Consider the following 20,705-nt stretch of genomic DNA (forward strand, 5'->3'; position numbering starts at 1 on the left):
TTTATTTTTTCAACCCTCTGAGGTCTAAATCATCCCAACTCAAACTCCATCATACATATTAGAGAAAGTTTTTGATAATTACTTTCTTTTCCAAAGATTTCAGAGAACCATTTAATAGAAGCATTAATTACATATTCTGATTGGCCCAGGGGAGCCTCGGGGTTGGGTTTGGGTTGTCACCAATGATGACTGAGACCTCAGACGGTTCATTTAGGTCTGTGGATGGAGCGCTGGTGGTCCCTGAACCTGGCTTTGTGAAACCCCCTCTGTTTGTGAGCAGCAGTAATGGAGAGCAGTGGCCTGAAGTGCAGCTCTGAAGTCTGCCCTAATGACTGTAACACATGTGTGTCTGGCTCTCAGCCCTCTCATTAACGTCACTGGACACTGTATACTCTGACTGTGTGTGGATGATCTCATCTCCTCTCAGAGCGCTCGGCCTGTGGCTGTGGATGTGTCTGTGTTTACGTGCACACCCACCCGCAGGACTCTTGTGGACGACATGTAGACGAGGCTGCTCCGTACCCAGAGGAGGCGTTTGGTTCTCCGGCAGGAGCTCCATTCATGTTTCCCTCTATGCCACCCCCTTTTCCATAGTTTTTTACTCAGGAGTAAATGTTTCTGTTTCCTTTGTGTTTTGCTTACAGATGTCACAGCTCTGCTTTATGAATAAATGTGTGTGTGTGTGGTAAACAGGGTGGTTTGCTCTGTGGAAGAAGGAATTTCCCCCAGCAGTCCCCATCAGTAATAGTGCCTGTAATGAGCTGCAGCTGTCAGCCTGGTTTCTGCGCGCACACACACACACACACACTCGCAGTGAGGAGGAAGCAGTGAGTCACTCAGCGGTGTGCCGTCATACTGTACGCTGATAAACAGAGAAACTCATCAGACACAAACACTTCCTCAGAAATACCTGCTCCGCTAAAAATATCCTCAATTTACTGCGTATGAGAAAGCCCGACTGAGCTGCTGCCATAAAAACACACATTTTCCTGCCTGTTCTCGTGTGTACTTGTAAAAAATGCTTTTAAAGGATGATCTTCCGTCGCTTCATTCTTTGACCTTTTAGTGTGTGAGCGAGAAGAGGGGCACAAAGAAAAGCTTCATCCCCCAAATGATTACAGGCTCATTTGACTCATTGCTTCTAACAATCCACACGAAGGAAGCTGATTTCCATGTCACTGAATTTTTAATTCTCGTCCTGCAGAGACGCAGAGAGCAAAAAGAAAAAACCCACTCCGGCTCTTTGAAACGTGGTTTGAAGCGAGGACACGTTTCTTTGGTCGCTCTCTGAGACGGCCGACAGGAAATCTGATTAAACACACTTTCCCGTCCTCTGAGAGAGTTTAGACGTGTTCGAGCAGCAGGTCGGTTCAGCCTTCATCCAGTTTGTGCTCAGAGGATTTTTGAGAACAAGATCATAGAAAAAAGGACAAATGCATGTGTCCTTTTTTATTTCATAAACACAAGAAACCACAAAAGAGTGACTGCTTCCCAAAAAAATTATTTTTCTCTCTCTCTCTCTCTGTATATATATATATATATATATATATATATATATATATATATATGGAGAAAAAATTATTTTTTCTGTTAAATGTCAGAAAAGTGGGGCAGCTGGGAGAACTGTTGTATTGTTCTAACTGGCTTCCAGTTGCAGGAAAAAAGTGATGTGGACACACTGATCCGTTGAGCAGCACTCTCACTGAGTCCACTGCATGAATGTTATCATTGAAGGTAACACGTGCACATTTCCACAGTTTCCTAACAAAAGACACCGAAGCTGCGCGGACTCTGTGACGTCTGAAACGAGGCAAACACAAAGAAGAGTGAAGCAGTGTGTGTGTGTGTGTGTGTGTGTGTGTGTGTGTGTGTGTGTGTGTGTGTGTGTGTGTGTGTGTAGGGCGGTAAAAAAGGATGGCTGAGAGCCTTCCTGCTTCATACTACAAACCTGCTGCCTGAGTTTTATCTTTTTTCTTTACATTAATAATAATTCCACAATAATTCTGCCTAAAAATTCACCAAGTTACAGAAAATGCTAAACGCTCCTGGAGAAGGAGCCTCAGACTTCCAGCCCCGCGTGCAGCAGTTCTGTGATATCGGCCCGTGAGGAGCTCAGAGCACACTTTAAACCTGCAGCTCTGCTGAGACGTTTAATGAGCTCAGAGTCAAATATATCAGAAGAACAGAGTTTGGTATTGATCAGGTGATCATGTCTGTTATCATCCCTGAGCTATGAACGTCAGAGCATGATGAGAACCCACTCCGTCCTGTTTATATGGAAGATTTTAATCTGTGCTGCTGTTTCCTAACCTTGTTTCTAAACTCCATGTTTAAAGTTTGAGTTTACTGGGAATAATCTGAAGCTTTAATCCAAACTTCAACCTGACCTGCACCCTTCCTCCTCTGCTTTCACTTTCCCCCAACAACTGCCCACAAACATAAAGATGATGAAGCTGATAGAGGTGATGAAGATGATGATAACAATGCGAGCAGCAGCTTTTTGTGTCCCAGCTGAATGCCGGCTTCGTGCGCGACCCGCCCGGCCCTCCGACTGTGACCTCTGCCAATTTTTATCTGGTTTCAGTCTAACTTTGGAGATCAGACTTTAATTTTGAAGGCGCAGCGCGGGACAGTGATGAATAGGCTGCATCAAGGAGGGCTTAAATTACCCCGCTCCCTGGTGGCAACACTGACCACAAGGAGAGCAGAGGGGTGTGTGTGTGTGTGTGTGTGTGTGTGTGTGTGTGTGTGTGTGTGTGTGTGTGGTGACCTAGTAACAGCAGACAGAGAAAGAAAGAGGGCTGGTCAGCACTTGCCCTCTCAACCCTGCTAGCTCTGCAGCTCACCCATTGAGGAGGAGGAGAAGGAGGATGAAGAGGAGGAGGGAGGACAGTGTGGGGTGTATGAAGGGAAGTGTCTGGGGGGGTACCTGCTCTTTACGCTCCTTCTGGGGGAGTTTATGAGCTCTCAGGTTGTTCGAGGAGAGTCAGTCCTCCTTTGTTTTCATGCAAATCAGATTTTTTTTTCTTTTCTCTGTAAAAAACGAGTCCCGGTGAGCCGAGGACGCTTTTATTTGATTTGGTTTATTTGACTTTGAGGCCACGGTTGAGACTTTATCTCAACATAATGAAGCAGCATGTCTCAGACTGAGGGTTTGGCCAGCAGCCCGAGGCGAGACTTCAGGCTGAGAGGACGAGAATCCAAACCAGGCGACAAAAAGCAGATTTTAAGTCGCTAAAGTACGAGTTTAAAGAGAAATCCTTTTATTGTTCATTAACAAATCATGTGACGAATTTTTTCTGACTCCACTGTGCTAAATTTAAATTCTATATTTGCAGCCATTTTATTGGAAAACTGGATTTTTGGATGTAATAGAAACGGATCAGTTTTGAAGAACATTATTAACCTGCTGGGATTTATTTGGTTGATTTCTCACATTTCAATTTGTTTTCAATCTTTTGTCTTTTTAAAACAACAGAAATCATTCACAAAAATCTGAGTTTAATAAACTCTGTTTAGGTCATTTTAAGCATAGAGCTCACTGATGCATCATTAAACCCACTGAGAATTTTTTTTAGTATTTTGCATTTTTGTATTTTAGATTGAGAGTCAAAAGAGTTTTTTTTTAATTGCAGGAAATTTCCTCTCTGACTGGCTGCTACATTAATTCTATTTTTATACAGCAGTGAATTATTAGCGCGCGTGTGTGTGTGTGTGTGTGGGGGGGGGGGGGGGGGGGGGGGGTTAATTACTTTGTACTTATATTTCTACAGTTTATTTCCTGTAGCTGGAAATGAGCTAGCAGGTAAAACATGTTTTCTCCAGTATTTCTGCTACAGAATAAGAAACTAAAAGAGTGTGTGTGTGTGTGTGTGTGCGCGCGCACAGGAAATGGCTGCACGATTAATGACGAAACTAAACCCAGAAGAACAAACATGAGGCTGAGCCTGGCGGACTCTCGCGGCCTCCCGGTTCTTGGTTCGGACCTTTTTGCTTCAGAAAAAAATCTTCCTGTTTGTTGGATTCTCCCTCTGCGGATCTTTACTGGAAACCAGCATGAAGGCGGCGTGCGGCAACATCGCGAACCCCCCCCCAGCTACTAATTGCTAATAAGTGCACCTTCCCTGTGCGCGTGCTCGGAGGAAGTTTCTGCACACAGAACTTCCGTTTCGGAGTCTTTGGTCTAGTTTAGAAAAAAGAACAAAATAAAACCAAACTGGAATCAGTCTCAACTGCGCCTAAAAACCGACACGCACACGCACGCGCGCGGAATGCAGCGCTGAATGTGTGTCCGTTTTCTCCTTCAAAAAGTTTTTCTGTCTCTAACTTTGAAAATCACATCCTGTGTTTTCAACTAAATGAAGATCATCCGCACATTTTCCCACTTTATGACGCATTTTGTACTGAAGGATATCTGTTCATATTAATGCATAATAATTCTTAATAATTCATAATAATGCTTTAACATCACAGCTGCACGTGGCACAGAGGAGAGAAAGAAAAAAGCTGATTTCACTTTCTCAGATTTAGTCCCGATGCTTTCCGCGTGGAGATAAATAACTTTCACTTTTGCCAGTGTTGAGAAATCCCTTCAGAAATATCACAATAAATGCCATTCATATTATTATTATTATTATTATTATTATTATTATTATTATTATTATTATACAATTATGGGGGAAATAAGGAAAGCCACCGTGTGGCGCGCTAAAAGTTCTCACATGAAAAATGAAATGAAAATATGAGTGTGAGTCTCAGAAATCTGTTTTTCTCTCTGCGCTTTAAACTCTTTAGAAACTTTGATTTGAACGTTTTTAGATCGTGAATCTGTAGCTCTAATTAACAAACACACACACACACACACACACACACACACACACACACACACACACACACACACACACACACACACACACACACACACAGGACCAGTGAGACGCTTTATAAACCGAAAGATTTGCTCTAATGAAAAAGAAAAAGCAAAGAGCTGAAATCCAGCCGCGTGTCGCTGACTTCGTGCTTCAGGTTAACACACCTACACACTCCAGCGCGCGGATTTCGGGTCGCTCAGAGAAATCTGCTCAGAGAGCGGCTTACTGCACATCTGCCGCAGTTTGGTGTGCAAACTAAAAGTGCACAGTTGTGAATTTTAAAAATAAGAAAAAAACCCTCTCAAGTCTTTTTTCCTAAACTCTTTGACCCCCCCCCCCCCCCCCCCCCCCACCACCACCACCACGACCCAGTCCTCCTACACGGCGCACGGACAGTCTGTAAATGTACCCACACACGCACCGCGGCTCTTCAGCTGATCAAAGACTCATTTCTAAAACATGTTAAATATTTATTTGATTTTCGACTGAATAAAATGCAGGAACGCGTTGATCAGATTGTACTTTTGTCACATGAAGAGTTAAACTTCTTTCCCTCATAAACACGCGCGCGTTTTAATCGGTAACATTTCCGGAGAGTGAGTCTGACCTCTCTGCGTGTCTCCGTGTTTTTCTCTCAGATTCCAGAAGAAAAACAGTCGCACTGATTCGGAGAAGAAGAAACGCAGCTTTGGATTTCCCAAAGTGGACCGTGTCAGTCAGCGCGTGCACGCAGCGTGTGCGTGGAGTGGGAGTGGTGTGTGTGTGTGTGTGTGTGTGTGTGTGTGTGTGTGTGTGTGTGTGTGTGTGTGTGTGTGTGTGTGACACTGATGGATGCGCCAATGGAAAGACGGACAGATGCTTGGGCGGATCTAACGGCGTGTGCAGGAGCGCAGCGCTCAGTCAGCGGAGAGACGCCGAGCACGAGCCGCCGAGAGGAGCGTGAGAGGCGAATACAGTCCGAGGATCAGCCCGGGGAGACAGAAACACGGAGCCGGAGAGGAGAGCTGTGTGCGCGGCTGCAAAGGAGCACGGAGCCGCGGTGAGAGAAGAGACAGGAGACACTCACCGGGACCTCCTCCGGGTCCTCCGCCAGGAGCCGCTCCGAGGATCTGAGGAAAAAACAGCAGAGAACATTTCACCTCCTCAATCGAGTCCAAAACTTTGCTTCTCTCTGCAAGATGAGGAGCACCTCTGCACCTTATCAAACCAACCTCACCTGAGGAAGCTTACCTGTGCAGAAGAAACAAAAAAAAAGTTGCTAATTCCAACCGGTGTGAGGAGCAGCAACCGAGAGGAGCGCAAAGAGGAGGCAGAGAGGAGGTACCGGGGGAGGCGCTCCTGAAGAGAAAGGAGAAAGTCGCAGTTCGGTGTTCGCAGCAGCGGAGGAGCTCCAGCAGCAGCCCGAGCCGCCGCCGCCACCACCTCCTCCTCCTCTTCTTCCTCTTCATGTACATTATTACAAACAGGGAGATCCAATCAAGCACGTATCTCGTCGATTCCCACGCGCACGCGCACACGGTGAGTGAGTGACTTGGCCTCAGCGGATTTTTCAGAGCGGACAAAATAACGGCGCCTCCTCCTCCTCCTCCTCCTCCTCCTCCCGGCGAAGGAACAGTTTTCTGCCTGGATGTTTGTTTCCGCTCTGAAGAAGTGCGCGTGATCACCGGGAGGGACACGGAGAGCTCGCGGATGGCGCGGCAGAGTATCAGCCCGTAAAGTAAGTGTGTGCGTGTGTGCGTCTGTGTGTGTCAGGAGGAGAGTGAGAGGAGCTCTAAAGACAGAGGGAGGAGGGAGCTACGTGACGCCGATAAGCGGCGGAGAGCTTGAACCGTAGAGGAGGCGCAGGCTCTCAGTGTGCGTGCCCCCTTGTTTGCGGACTTTTGACTGACGCAATCATTCGGTTTTGTCCCTCCAGCTCGCCTGTTGCAGCTTCGGACCCCAGCACCAAGACACAAAGCGTCCATTTCTTCGCCGCAGAGCTCCTCTTCCTCCTCCCGGAGCGGCGCGCCGAGGCACGGCCAGCCGAGCGGGGAGTCCCGCGGGATCCTCCCTCTCTCTCCTTCTTTTAAAATCATCTTTTTACCAGTTTTTGTTCGAAAACTGCCCCCCTCCTCACGCACCCACTCCGCTCTATGTGGGAGCCCTGAGAGCACCCGGGGGGACTGTGTTTCGGAGCTCCGTGGAGTCCCCGGGCACCCTCGGATCACAGCGACCACAGAGCGACTCCCATCCGGGCCCCGAAGTCAACATGCCGCGGAGGAAGCAGCAAGCGCCGCGGCGCGCCGCAGGTAAGCACCCGGTCTGCACCCCCCTCCCCCCCATCCACACACACACACACACACACACCTACCAACCACTACCCCCTCTCTGCTTCCCCCCCCTCCCCTCCCCTCCCTTCCTCTCATCAGGTACTTATCATTGATATTTCCTCGCGCGCGCGCGCACACACACACACACACTCATAGCATCATTGGTTAAAAAACAAAGAGCTGAAATAAATCCGAGGCTTTACTTTTCTTAATTCTTGTGCGAACAGCTGATTTTTTCCGTTTCCGCGTGTTTCCTGCTGAACACATGAAATTCACACACACTCATTTCTGAGTCTTTAAAATAGAATAGTTTCTATTTTTCCTTTAAACCCCAGCATGCAAACATTTTCCTCCCCTCGCTGATCGTTTACAGAATAAATGTGTGATGGAGTACACCGGGTTAAACACATTTCAAGCAAAATCTTCAGCTGTTCACACATTTGACCATCAGTCTCCCAGAGGTCAAAGGTCAGTGTGAGTTCTAGCGCTCTTCATTCTCTTCGTCAGTGTGAACATGGCTCTGGACCCTGAGGTGTGCTGGAGCACAATTTTTTTTTTTTTGGGGGGGGTGGGGGTACTTGATAAATGAAAGGAAGTGAAGGGGGGATTTTCTGGGGGGATTTTTTTAATTCTCTAATTTTAGTGAGAAACAGTTTTGATTTATTATTATTATTTCATTTTAATTTCTCTTTATTCGTCATCCCGTTGGTTTATTTCTGCGACACTCGGCTCTCAGACTTTTTCCGTGTCTGTCTTCTTTCCCTCCTTCTTCCAGTTTCTGGGAAAGACTTTTTTCCTCGAGTAAAGATTAGTTCACAGCCCGCGGAGCGAGGAGGGAGGGAGTGGATACTGGAAAAGAGCTTAATGGACAATTGCCATCTTTGATTTGACGCCTGATTGATCACCTGTCATCCAGCTGAGCCTTTGATCTGTTCATTCCCAATAAGTGTCAATAAATCACATCCTCTCTCCGCCCTCCACCCTCCACCCTCCACCCTTCAGGCCCTGCTGAAGTCACGTCGGCCTCACAAACTTCAGCCGTTTGCCTCGTTTCATTACATCTTTCTTTTTTCCCGGTAGCTCAGCTCCAGAGTTTTTATCTGCAGCTTTAAACTCTGATTAACATCCTGCAGAATCACTGATGATTTCCCATTGACCTTTCACCTTTGATTTGTGGTTGGAACTGGAGGATTACTGAGTAGACACACAGAGTGGTGTTACAGACGTGAGGGCTGCCCGGCTCCTTCAGACGGGCCGTCACACAGACTTTGGTTCATATTTGATTTAATTGTCTGATCTCTGACAGCCACATTCATCAATGGCTCTAATGGTCAATCAGAGGCTGGCACAGAGAGGGAGGGAGTGTTCTGTATTCTCAGGCCGCACTGGATCAAAATGTTTTAGCTCTAATGGACGCGATGGGTGGGGTTAAAGGGAGGGAGGGATGGATGAAGGAGCAGGAAACTAAACGATGGATTTCTTGAGAACAAACAGGAGGCGGCTGAAGGAGGAGTTTCATTTTAAATTATCGGCCACTTCCCTATTTTTTCTCGTCTTCCCTCCTCCTTTCCTTCTCCTCTCCTCCTCCGTCACCTCCTCCCTCCGGCTATGAGTTGAACGGTTTTGGAGGACTGCGTTTCACAGAGGGTGATGACAAACTGGTTGCTCTGTAGTGACAGCGAGTTATGGGAGGATGGCAGATGATCGGCTTTGATTAGGAGTTCTGGGGTGGAGGAGGAGCAGAGAACCCTAAACCCTGAGTTTTCTTCCCTGCAAAATCTCTTGTTTTCCTTCTTTGTCCTCCTTCATGAGGCTGAGTTGTTCTCTGGAACCTCTGAGCTGCACGTTGTTTTCATATCTACTTGGTCAGTCTTTAAAAAGATGCCTGTCTGCATATAAATCTGGGTAAAAAGTGAACGTTTAATCATCTACATTTGTTTTTTTTTTAATACATCTGATTGACATTTGTTTGGGTTGTGAGATGGTTGTGACAGCGTCCCCGTGCACAGACTGGTTTTACCAGACGGCCATTTTTAAATCTAAAAACATGCTTGCGTGTTTCTGCAAAATTAGCATCAGTGTGAGCGTGCTCAGATCATTCCTTTGGCAGTCTGAGCTGATTGTTCCTGCAGGCTGGGGCGGCACGGTGCTGCAGCGGTTAGTGATGTGGCCCCACAGTGAGGGTCTGGGTCTGAATCTGCTGCTCATCCTTTCACTTCTCAGCCAGGTTCAGACCAAACAGACGTCGTCTTCTTCTTTTTCAAGACAGATTTTCTTTCTTTAACCAAATGTCACCGTTGATCTGGAACGGTCGAGGTCTTTAAAAGTATTTTATTTGAGTCTCTGTCGGGAGGGAGGACGGGTCCTGTGAAGGGTCAAAACGTGACTGGAGGATGTTTGCTGACTCACAGTTGGCACTTTTCAATCTCATCTGTTCTTTTTGCTTTTTAAAAAATCTATACTCTGTATGAACCTGAATATTAGGCCTGTTTCTTCTCCTTCTTCCCATATCCCCCTCACACACACACACACACACACACACACACACACACACACACACACACACACACACACACACACACACACACACACACTTCCTGCCGTGGTGATGGAGCGCGCTCAGCTGTCTTAAAAGAGGAGTTGTTTTGCCAGCTTCATTAGCGTTGTGCTAATTAGCTGAGCAGCTGATGGATCTCTGACAGGCCTAATGATTGGAGATGACAAGCTCCGCACGCTGTCACGCTCACCAATTAGCTCTGTGCCATTGCTGGATGTAATCAATGTGATCGTACACCGTCCTTGTTTGCCTTTCGCCCGCCTTGCAGCAAGTGAGGGTTCAACTGAGGCTGCGGTTCGAGTCTCAGCAGATGGAGGGGGAGAACATTGTGAGGACGCGGCGGTGTGTTTTCTGAGGTGGAGTATTATTTTATCAGAGCTCCTGACCTTTTGTCCCCAGGCTTCAAAGGTAGACTTCAGCAAGCGCTTCATTGTTATCAGAGAGGAAGTTCCATCATCAAACAGCACAATATTTATTTACCTGCAGGCCGACGCAAAGCTGCAAATCTGCAGCTTCACGGCTCTGCACGAAACACCGGAGGAGACCGATCGGCTCCCATAAACACACCAAAGACAATCAGCGGTCCTCACCTCTGTAATCGTCTTTTTCCGTCATCACTGAGTCTCTTTTCCTCCTTAAATAGGAATTATGTGTCCATGGAAACACACACACTCATTTCTCACAAAGGGAATGTGATTATTCCAGGGTTATTCCAGGGAACTGAAAGGCCAGGTCATGTTTGTAAATGAGAACTAGTTCTCAAACAATTTACCTGGTAAAAGAACGGTTACAAAATAATAACTAAAACTATAAGATATTTTTAAATTGGCGCTGAAGTCAAACGGACTTTAATGGATTAGAAATTTTCTACACAGATGTAACATGTTTAGTTTGGAGAAGCTGACAAAGATGGAAACACTGTTTTCTTCCATCACAACTCAACAAAATCACCGTGAAATGAACCCAAAAACTGTGTGTGAGAAAACACAGGGTCTGTGAGTCTGAGTCAGTGTTTGTGTTACGATACCTGAACTTCTCCAGAAATGAATCAGAAAGAATTCATCAGGAAATGATGCCCCCACCCCCTCCCCCTCCCCTACCCACCATGTTTAAACCTAGAAACATTCACTGCTTTTATACCAAAGTGTGTGTGTGTGTGTGTGTGTTGAACTCTAATATGGTGATGTGAGAGGAGAGTGATGAAGACGATGACCTGCATCAGCGTCTCTGTGATGTAGTGAGACCGATCAGCTGGTTGTTTAAATAAAGCTTTGATGATTCTTTTCCAAACCGCAGCTCTGTGTCGGTAAAAGCAGTGATGATGATGATGATGATGAGGAGGAGGAGGAGGAGGATGAAAGGTTAGTCCAGGGTGGAAAGCTCTGGATGGGCTAGTATGGAAGTCTGACCACAGTGATGAGCTTCTGGATTATGGAGACATTCACTGTCAAATTCTGACAAAAACTCATCAAACTGAGTGAAGAAAAAACTGAAGACATTGTCCTGATGATCTTCAGGAAATATGAGAAGCTGATCTGGATCCAGGATCCAGGTGAGGCGTGGAGCTTTGTCTGCAGTCACATCATGTTCAGCTCCATGTTTTGGTAGAAATGAGACGTTTCGTGTTGTTTGAACATGTTAAACTTTGAGGGTCAGTCAGGTTCTTTGTAGAAGCTGAACGTCACTCCTCCTCGAAGTGAAGGTCTTTGATTTGGTTGGTGCGCAGCTGCCGCTGATGCTCAGCAAACAGCCCGTTCATCAGGTTTCACGTATGGCGGTCATAAAGGACCCAGCGGTGTCACAGGTTTGGTACCTGCCACGTGACGCGTGGACACGGGTTAAAGCAGTTTCCAGTCAGAGAGCTTCAGCAAACACGCTCAGTGGAGGCAGAACTGAGACAGTTTCACACACATTTCAAATGTTTTAATGAACACAGCACATTTAACACAGCAGCCCTGCGAGCTGCTGCAGGGTTTGATGGTGGGTAATATTACTCAGTGAACCAACAGGAGCCAGAAACAGAACCTTTTTACTGAAGTTATACACTTTAAAATGATTGCACAGAGCTGATGAGAGCTTTTGGTGTGTGTGCCGAGTGTCGAGGGGCTGTGGATGAATTTAAAGAGCAGCTCTTCAAACCAAAGCTGCTCTGGGAGTCATTTCATCTCCTGACCTCTGATGACTGTTTTCTTCTTTTTTAGTTTATTATAATCAGGTTTTGAAAAATGGTAAATGGACTGGTTCTTATATAGCTGTTTTCTACTCTAGCGGTGCTTTATACAACACGTTTGCATTCACCCACTCACACACATTCATACACACACTTCTACAGCTAAGTGCTTTCTATCTAACCTTCAAACTCTGACGGTTGCATCAGAGGGCAAGTTGGGGTTCAGTATCTTGCCCAAGGATACTTTGGCATGCAGACTGGAGCAGCCAGGAATCAAACCACCAACCCTCCAATTAGTAGATGGCCTGCTCTACCTCCTGAGCCACAGCCACCTCGAAAACGTGAAAACAGAAAACGTGTTTGACTCCAGTCCGTCCCACCCACGATGGCTCAGCAGATCATTCCAGCAGTTAGAAATGATAAAAATCCTCAGTTCTGAAACACAAGCCGATGCCTCTTAAATACTTTCTAGTTTATTTTTGCAACTCTTTGAAAACAGTATGAGGAAGGAAGTCTGTCTTCAGGCGAACTGTTGACTAACCTGCAGCCACAGTTTCCTGATATCACAGAGTTAAAGTGGCAGCTTTAAAATCCGTGTTTACCAAAAAGACCTTAAACTGATTTTACTGTCTTGAGTTTTTTTTTTTTAACGGCCGTCCCTCGGCAAACGAACAAAAATGGTCTGATCACGTGATCACGAACAAACGTTTTTCTGATGGTTTTCACTTGTTGACTGAGGCTCTTTCAGTGTTACAGCCTTTCCTGTCCAGACCGCTTCAATCAGGCAGTACGGACCGCGGGGCGCCGTACGAAGGTACGATGTCGTCAGGGTTTGATCGTGGTTTCAGAATTGCTGTTTTCAGACACGTCACTTTGCAGATTTCCAGCACTTGATGTTGTTATTTCAGCCCCTCGGCTTGTTGAGCTCACACACTGCGTCTGCTTCCTTAACGCTGTGATATCATTGGTTCCCCAGCTGGAGCGCGCTGACTCACATTTAACTTCGACCACAAACAGCCAGGAATGATTTATCTCGATTAGTCAACATAAGCAGATATCAGCTGAAAGGAAAACGACCTCGGCTAAAAACTGTTGAGTCTGACCGCAAACGTCCAAATAAAGTTTGCTCGATGCTTCTCGGGGCTCAGCTTCAGGACGGAGTTCCTCAGTTAGAAACCTTGAAGAAAAGTTCTTGTAGTGAATTTGATGAAAACAAAAAAAAACACACAGTTGAACTGAAAAATAAAAACTAGACTTCAGAAAGAACTCAAGTGATACAGCAACCTGAAGTCAAACATGCCTTCAGGTTTGTTTTTTACAGTGTTTTGCTTCGGTCTGTGTGCATCTCCAGGTTTGGGTTGAAAAAGTTTCTCTCTGTATTAATAATGTGCATCCTAACGTCCTCACGGTTCACCAATCATCTTTACAGCAGAGCCCTGTGAGGGTAACACCTCCTGCTTTCTGAAACGTGTCTAGCGTGCGGTAAAACACACAGAGGTTTGGATGTGACCTGCTGGATGTTCGGAGCTTAAACTCGGCCGGTGTAATGAAGCATTTGCATGCTAACACTCTCCGTGCTGCATTAGTGGCTGCACAGCGAGTCTTTCCCAGGCAGCTAGCTGACACTGTGATTTGTTCTGGGCGTCCTCTCTCAGAGCTGCTGCCCCACAACGAGCCGAGAGGCAGAGGGAGGATATAAAGTGGAGGAACTGTAGCGTAGTTAAATATTCGATCATAGGGAAGGACAGGAAGGGAATGAGATTGTAAAAAAGATTATGTGCACGGGCAGGAGGAAGCAGAAAGGAATGAAAAAGCCAGCGAGCAGACAAACGACAATCATAGAGGGAGGGAGAGGAGCCCCCCCCCCATTCCTCCAGGATAAGTGGCTGATGGTTTCTAAACAGTGTTTCTTCTCCTCCCTCTCCCACAATCCTCCGTCATGGCTCCCATTAGGTTGACAGCTGTCAATTAGGGCTCCCTTGGTCTGGCGCTCTGCACTTTATTGCAGGCAGTTGATGCTGTCATTTCGCTCCCAGTTTCGCCTTGAGCGTTATCACGAGCGCTCAAACAGTCAATAGCTGATGCATCAGCAGTTATTTCTTAAATTGGCTCACAAGGCTGCATCCTCTCCTCATTTTTTCCTCCCCCTTCTCTCCACTGTCTGTCTGCTCCCTGCTCGCCTCCTCTGCCTCCCCAAACATCACTGTGTGAGGATGGAGGGAGGCAGAGGGAGGAAGAGGAGAGCACAGACTTTTGGTATGAAGTCAGGAAAAACAGCAACGCAAATATCAGATGCAGCTCAACACAGTTTTTAGGAAGCTCGCTCACTAAAGAGAATTGGTTTTAGTTTCTTAAGCCTGACACAAAGGAGACATGCAACACATGTTTCCCAAAATGATGGTTTTATGAAGCCAACAACAACAAGAGTACGTTTCATTAAATAAGCACAGATGACTGACAGAGGCTGGTGTGCAGCAATAATGATAATTGTGTAAAAAAATGAAAATCAGATGTTTGGTGTGTTCAGGTGTTAGGAATGTATTTCTCTGGAAGCACAGAGAGAGGAAAAGCTGCTTCTGAGGGTCACATGATGCTGCTGATTGAATTATTAGTTGGATATTAATTTGTGTCAGAATAACTTTGATGTCTTTGTTTCCTCTCATTGTTAAACTGCTTAAACTGAACGTTCCTGTAATAACAGAGATCAAACATTATTGTCTGAATCCAACCAGCAGCTGCCTGTTGTGTGGTCTGATTGGCTGATGGGTCCTTGCCGAAAAAACAACCAAAACAGGAAACGCATACACTTCCTGTGCAGATTTGTGTGTGTCTGCAGGTGATGACGGGCCAGGAGCAACGAGGGGCAGGCGTACGTGGACGCAGTTAAATCGGCTCCAACGTCTTTGTGTCTGAATGTGGGTGAAATGTAAACGTTCGTGCTGCTGTTTCACTCACAAACACGTGATGATCGAACAGCCACACGGCGTCCACGCCACTCACACAGGCTCGTTTTGTAGCTGCAGACCTGCTCTGTTCGTGGAGTGCTTCTGTGTTCCCAGACTCACTCTTCATCAAACAGGTCGCAGTCATCATCTAATGCTGTTTAAATGATGCTTTCAGTCAGTCTAAGAAGCTCAGTCATCCATCCAGGATCTCCAACTGCTTTATTTTTACGGCCTGTTAGACTTCCTGTCATGTTTAGGAGACGCAATGAGAGAAGGGAGGCCCAGAGGATGAGTTAGTGTCGAGACAAGGTGTGTGTGTGTGTGTGTGTGTGTGTGTGTGTGTGTGTGTGTGTGTGTGTGTGTGTGTGTGTGTGTGTGTTTTGAGTGTCATCTGGGCTGAGCTCCAGGTCTAGTTTCTTCTTATCCTCAGTGGGGGGTCCCTTTATGTCTGCAAAATGAGTGTGTCCTTCCCTTTCCCACGGAGGCTTTGGCTGAACCCAGACAAGACTGGCAGCCATCAGTCTGTGTGTGTGTGTGTGTGTGTGTGTGTGTGTGTGTGTGTGTGTGTGTTGAAGAGGAAGGCCCTGTCAGCCTGAGAAGGATGTCAGCTTAGGCTGGCCCTGATTACCAGACCTTCAGACGGGTCCTCATTGCCGGCTCCCCTGCCTTTCATCTCACACACACACACACACACACACACACACACACACACACACACACACACACACACACACACACACACACACACACACACACACATCAGAGCTTCTAAAGTTTTGATGTCTGAGTGCTGTTTTAGTGAGACAGCATTCAGCTGAAGGCAGGCGGGAAAATGCAGCCATTCAGCAAAACAGTTCTCAGACTCATTAATTTATTAAACTTATTAATGAATTTGTGAAACTTGGGTCAGAGGTGAAAGTCTTTGTTACCTTTCAAATGAACTGTCTAAGCCGGCTCACGGTGCGTAACCTTTGTCATTATGATCACAGGTTCGATTCTCCGCCTGCACACCGTGAATAAAATTGCTTCTGATTTGTGAGCAGCAGAAAAGCAGCAGCGAGTGCACCTTTGGAAGGTTCTAACGTCAGATAAAAGAAATCAAGCTTTCCTTTGAGCAGTCGGGTAAAGCCGATCGCTCGCTGCTCACAAAATAGAAAACCAATCAGTTGGAAGTATCTCCACCATTTTGTGTTTAGTGTCCACCACAAACTACAAATTTGTTCCTAAACTCAGGGTGTTGCTGGAGCTCGGACCTCTGTCCTCTCTGCACCGTGGATGAAGCTGACTTTGTGCCAGAAGCCTCTGATCTGGAGTCAGCTCGTCGTGTGTCGAGCGGGTTTTCGCCTCGGTCACTCAGTAGCCGATCGTTTCCTGTTTTATGCTTTAAACTGTCATTTTTGTGCCTGTTCGCAGCTTTCATTTTATACCCATGTTCAGTGAGGTATCTGTTTCTCCAAATGACCTGTGAGACCCCCTTTGAGGACCGGCTGCACGTGTGCGCACACTCAGCCACGCCGTGGGTCAGTCCGCTGCTGCTGTGTGTGTGGTTTGAGATGAGTGTGTGTCTTTCTGTATTTTGTTAGAGATCGAGGAGGCAGGTGAGAGAGAGAGTCGCCCATGCTGAAAGGAGAGAGAGATGAGAAGAGTGAGGAGGAGGAAGGCTGTTTTATTTTCTACTGTGAGGGCCTGTTGCTAATTAATGTTTCTTGGTCGGTTTCTGTCGGAGCTGAGTAATGTTTTTGATCTTTATGCCTGATAACTGCATACCTAATGAGATTTCAAAGCTGGTGGAGATGGGAGTTGCTGCTCCCTGCAATTATTGACAGATGCCTTTTCTCCGCCACTGGCTGCTGTGCCATAAATCCTTCCTCAGTAATGAGCTTGAGAAGTGCCACCCTGCCAGTGAGCTAATGAAACCGAGCAAGGGGGGCCGTGTGTGTGTGTGTGTGTGTGTGGGGGGGGGGGGGGGGGGGGGGGGTTTGCAAAAGAGTGCATCACACTCCTCTGACACATTTTTTTCTTTAAATGCACTCTGCAGATGTCAGCCACCTCGGCTGCCAGAGAGAAAAGAGGCAGGGGAAGATAGTGAGCCAGGAAAAAAGAAAGACAAAGCCCGAGTTTCAGGAGATGGTTCAGGTTACAGCCCCATGTTCAGGCTATTTGTCTGCGTTTGGCTGTTTTATTTGAAATACTAGCATCTCTGTTGCCAAACAGGACTGTGATTGATATCACTACGTCCCCCTCCCCTTCACCGCCTTCCTGCCCACATCCACCAGCAGCTTCTCCCCCTTTATTTTCCTCAATGAAATTCTTCTGCTTCTTCTGTGTAAGTAAAAGGAAAGACCAGAGATAAATTCCTGATACAACCAGCTGCTTCCTCTCCACACATGGAAGTTTGTGCTGCTTTAACTGTGCTCCTGAATGCTCGTGTTTTATGCTCAAAATCAGCTTCACTGTAACAAAAACTACAGGACAGAAGTGTCCTTGTATTTGTGGAAGTAAAATCTGGGCTTTCAGTCTATCCGTACACTCCTGTGGATTTGGACTAACTCGTGGTGCCCCTGATGCACCCGTGAAGCCTGGATCAGGATATCCTGAATCCTGGGTAAAGAGATCCTGGAATGAGTCAGCATTTGTTGGCGCTGACTAAAATTAGAGACGTTAACAGACATTTGTAAAAACACTCACCGCACGGCATCAGCAGCTACTTTCAAACACGCCTGAATAATCAGCATGCATTATGGGTAAAATTGCTTTCAATGTGTGGTGTCCATCAGGTCTGATGTGGTGATTCTATTTTTTTAATTTTTGTGGATCTAAAGTGTCGTCCTCACAGGTGTGTGTGTGTGTGTGTGTGTGTGTGTGTGTGTGTGTGTGTGTGTGTGTGTGTGTGTGTGTGTGTGTGTGTGTGTGTGTGTGTTGCATGTATTTGGAGGTCTCAGAGAGCCGAGCAGCGAGTGGAGGAGTGGTGCAAACAGTCGATTTCCCCCTCTCATCGTCCGCTCCATACATCACAGACCCGCCCTTCTCTCCTGACACAATGACGTGTGTCATTTATCAAACACGGCCTCGCCAGGCCTCACGTGTGTGTGTGTGTGTGTGTACTAACATAAATGTGTGTTTCTCAGGGTAGGGCAGAGATCTCCTCCAGGAGAGGAGGAGGATGGTTTGTTTCCTCGTCCTCTGGGTGATCGCTGTGATCCAGAAACTTCAAATTCTGTTTTACATGCTTGTATTCCTGAACATCATAAATAATCACAGATTGTAACTCCATAAACCTCCCTGATTGGTGTGTGTGTGTGTGTGTGTGTGTGTGTGTGTGTGTGTGTGTGTGTGTGTGTATCCATCATGTCTAACACACACAGTCTGTCCTGTGATTCAAAGGGAGGCCTTACAGAAAGAAGATGGATGCTCCTTAAAAAGAGCCTATTGATGGATATGAATCTGGCCTCACCATTCATCACTGTTACATTATTTAGACTGGATCCCTACAGAGCTGTAACCTGAGCTGTGTGTGAGGACACGCAGGTGGGGGACGGGCAGCCTATCAAATAGAGGGAAATCAGAACTTAAAGGTGTGAACAGCTATAGCAGTTCTGAAAGGTCAAAGGTTGCATTTCATGATCGTGACAAAACACTTGTATCTCGGGCCGGAAGCTGCAGCTGGATTAGGGGCTCAGCGGGCTAACTCGTTAGGGTCATTGAGATTGTAAAGGTGGGAATGGATGTGAGGCAGATACAGAGTGTAAAGTGAATAAAGCTCCATGTCAGGCTGGAGTGCTTTTTGACTAGTTAGACTCAAACAGTTCACTTCACCATGGTAACTGATGCTGCAGACTTAACCTGACCTGGAGCAGGTTAAGTTCACCTCATAGCTCTGACGTGACCTGGACGATTGGGAGATGGTTGCATGCTCTCATGATCACTGATGGGAAACTGATCAATATGTTTGTGATCGGAGGACAAATGGAAGGACCCAGAGTTTAACTGCAGCTTCTATTTAAGAGCTGTGAGGAATTTACAGTATCAAAAACCAGAAAGAAAGCAGGAGCAGGCTAAAATATGCTGGCATCATAAATGTGAGCGATAAACCAAACTGTGAGAATAAAACAGGAAGAACCCCAAAGAGTCTTTGAGCTGTCGTCCATGTTTATTCTTCATATTCTGCAGCAGCGCGAGACCGGAAAACAAAAACAGGTTTTTCATACAAGTTTGTTGGATTTTTCTCTATTAATGAATAATGTTTTCAGGTCATGCACTGTAACATGACTGTATATGAATCGGGGGGGGGGGGGGGGTCCTCAGAGCTTCACAGGTCTGTATAGAGAGAGGGTAAAAACATGCTTTTCTGCTCGAGGCTACGTCAGCTGCTCCTTTCTGAACACACCTGAATCTGCCAGCGCTGCATTATGGGTCAGTAATACCACTGGATGGTCCTGATGGCCCAAAATCGAATATGAAACACAGTTAATCTGGACTAAGAAAACTCACAGTTGTCTGGCTGTGTTTTGGTTGTATGTTGTGTGTCTGGCTGTGTTTTGGTTGTATGTTGTGTGTCTGGCTGTGTTTTGCGTACTGCCTCTCTGGGCTCCGACGGTTCAGGCTGTGGTCTGAGGTCAGATTCTCCTCCCGGCTCCACAGCTCTGTGCTGCTCCTGGAGGTGTTCATGGATTCCTTTCATTATCAAAGGAAGCAAAGAAGGAACCTCCTAAAAACAAAGCAGATGTATGAAGCTCCTGTAGATTCACCACTAAATCTGTGTGTGAGTTGTTGGTGAAAGAGGAATTCGATCTGTAGCCTCCGTGGAGCCTCCTCAGCACTCCTTCCAGTGTTTTTTGGAGAGCTGCCTCTTTCCCTGCTCTCCATCGCTCCCTTTCCTCCCAGGTTTCTATAGCACCAAGGCAGACGTGCTGATTTATTGTGGCCATCCATCTCTTCTCCTCATCCATCACGGGCTGGTTGCTAGGCGATCATGGCAGCAGCTGTTTGCTTTTGAGTTCAACAGAGGGGCCGTCAGTCAGCAGCGGCAGGTGAAAAGCATTACCAACGTGCTGTTGTCACGGCGAATAATTAATCAAAGGCAGCAAAGATAATTAAAAAGATATGACCCTTGCTGCCGCTTGGTCCTGGTTTTGTCCAGGAAAGATGAGAAAAAAAGAAAAGGTGAGAGGAAGAGGACTCCTCCTCATCACTGCTATCGCTCAGTGGTTCTTTAAGATTCCTCCTGCTCTCATGTGACCCCTCCTCTTCCTCCCTCAGACTCTCAAAGACGTGAACGAGTGGAGTGAGTGAGTGCTGATAAAACAGGCTCTCCTGCTCTAATTAATTAGGAGGAGATGGGCTGGAAAAACCAGAGAAAGGCTTTAAAAAAAGCTTCACAGAGGGATGGAAAGAGCTCTTCAGATGGCTGAAGATCCATCCCTCACCTCTGGTTCAAAGACCAGGCTGAGAAAGTTGGTCTGCTCTATGAGTGCTTCAAAAAATGCATTATTTTTGTGTTTAGCCTGTCAGGAGATAAAAGAAAAGAGGGAAACCGAATCATGTGACTGAGTTCATTTAGCTGGATTTACCACAAAGGTGTGAATCTGTTGAACAGCTTTCAGATGAGCTAACACAGAGATGGAGGTCTCAATTTTTCTGTCTGCTTCTCTTTTTATTTTCAGGCCCTGTTTGTATCTGCAAACAGCCAAAATGCCTGCAAGCAGAGACCCTCCAGTGTGAGGGGGCCAGGGTTAAAATAGTTTGGATTTTCATTATAGTTTAGTTTTAGTTCATTTTTATTTTTTTTTCTCTAATTCAGTTAGTTTTAGTTCGTTTTCAGAGCGGTTTTATTAGTTTTTATTTTTGGTTTAA

The 20,705-nt window shown here is 46.3% G+C and overlaps 1 protein-coding gene across 1 annotated transcript in view; it reads left to right on the forward strand.

The window, feature by feature from the left end:
* The first annotated feature begins 5,787 nt into the window (after positions 1-5,787).
* tshz3b (teashirt zinc finger homeobox 3b) overlaps positions 5,788-20,705 on the forward strand; it is a 49,388-nt gene continuing 34,470 nt past the window's right edge. The window contains exons 1-2 of the mRNA XM_030724161.1: positions 5,788-6,588; positions 6,787-7,159. Of these exons, the coding sequence (XP_030580021.1) occupies positions 7,120-7,159 (40 nt within the window). The 5' untranslated portion in view covers positions 5,788-6,588; positions 6,787-7,119. The remainder of the gene's footprint in view (positions 6,589-6,786; positions 7,160-20,705) is intronic.

This window comes from Archocentrus centrarchus, unplaced genomic scaffold (genome assembly GCF_007364275.1).
Source record: "Archocentrus centrarchus isolate MPI-CPG fArcCen1 unplaced genomic scaffold, fArcCen1 scaffold_32_ctg1, whole genome shotgun sequence".
Classification (NCBI taxonomy): Eukaryota; Metazoa; Chordata; class Actinopteri; order Cichliformes; family Cichlidae; genus Archocentrus; species Archocentrus centrarchus.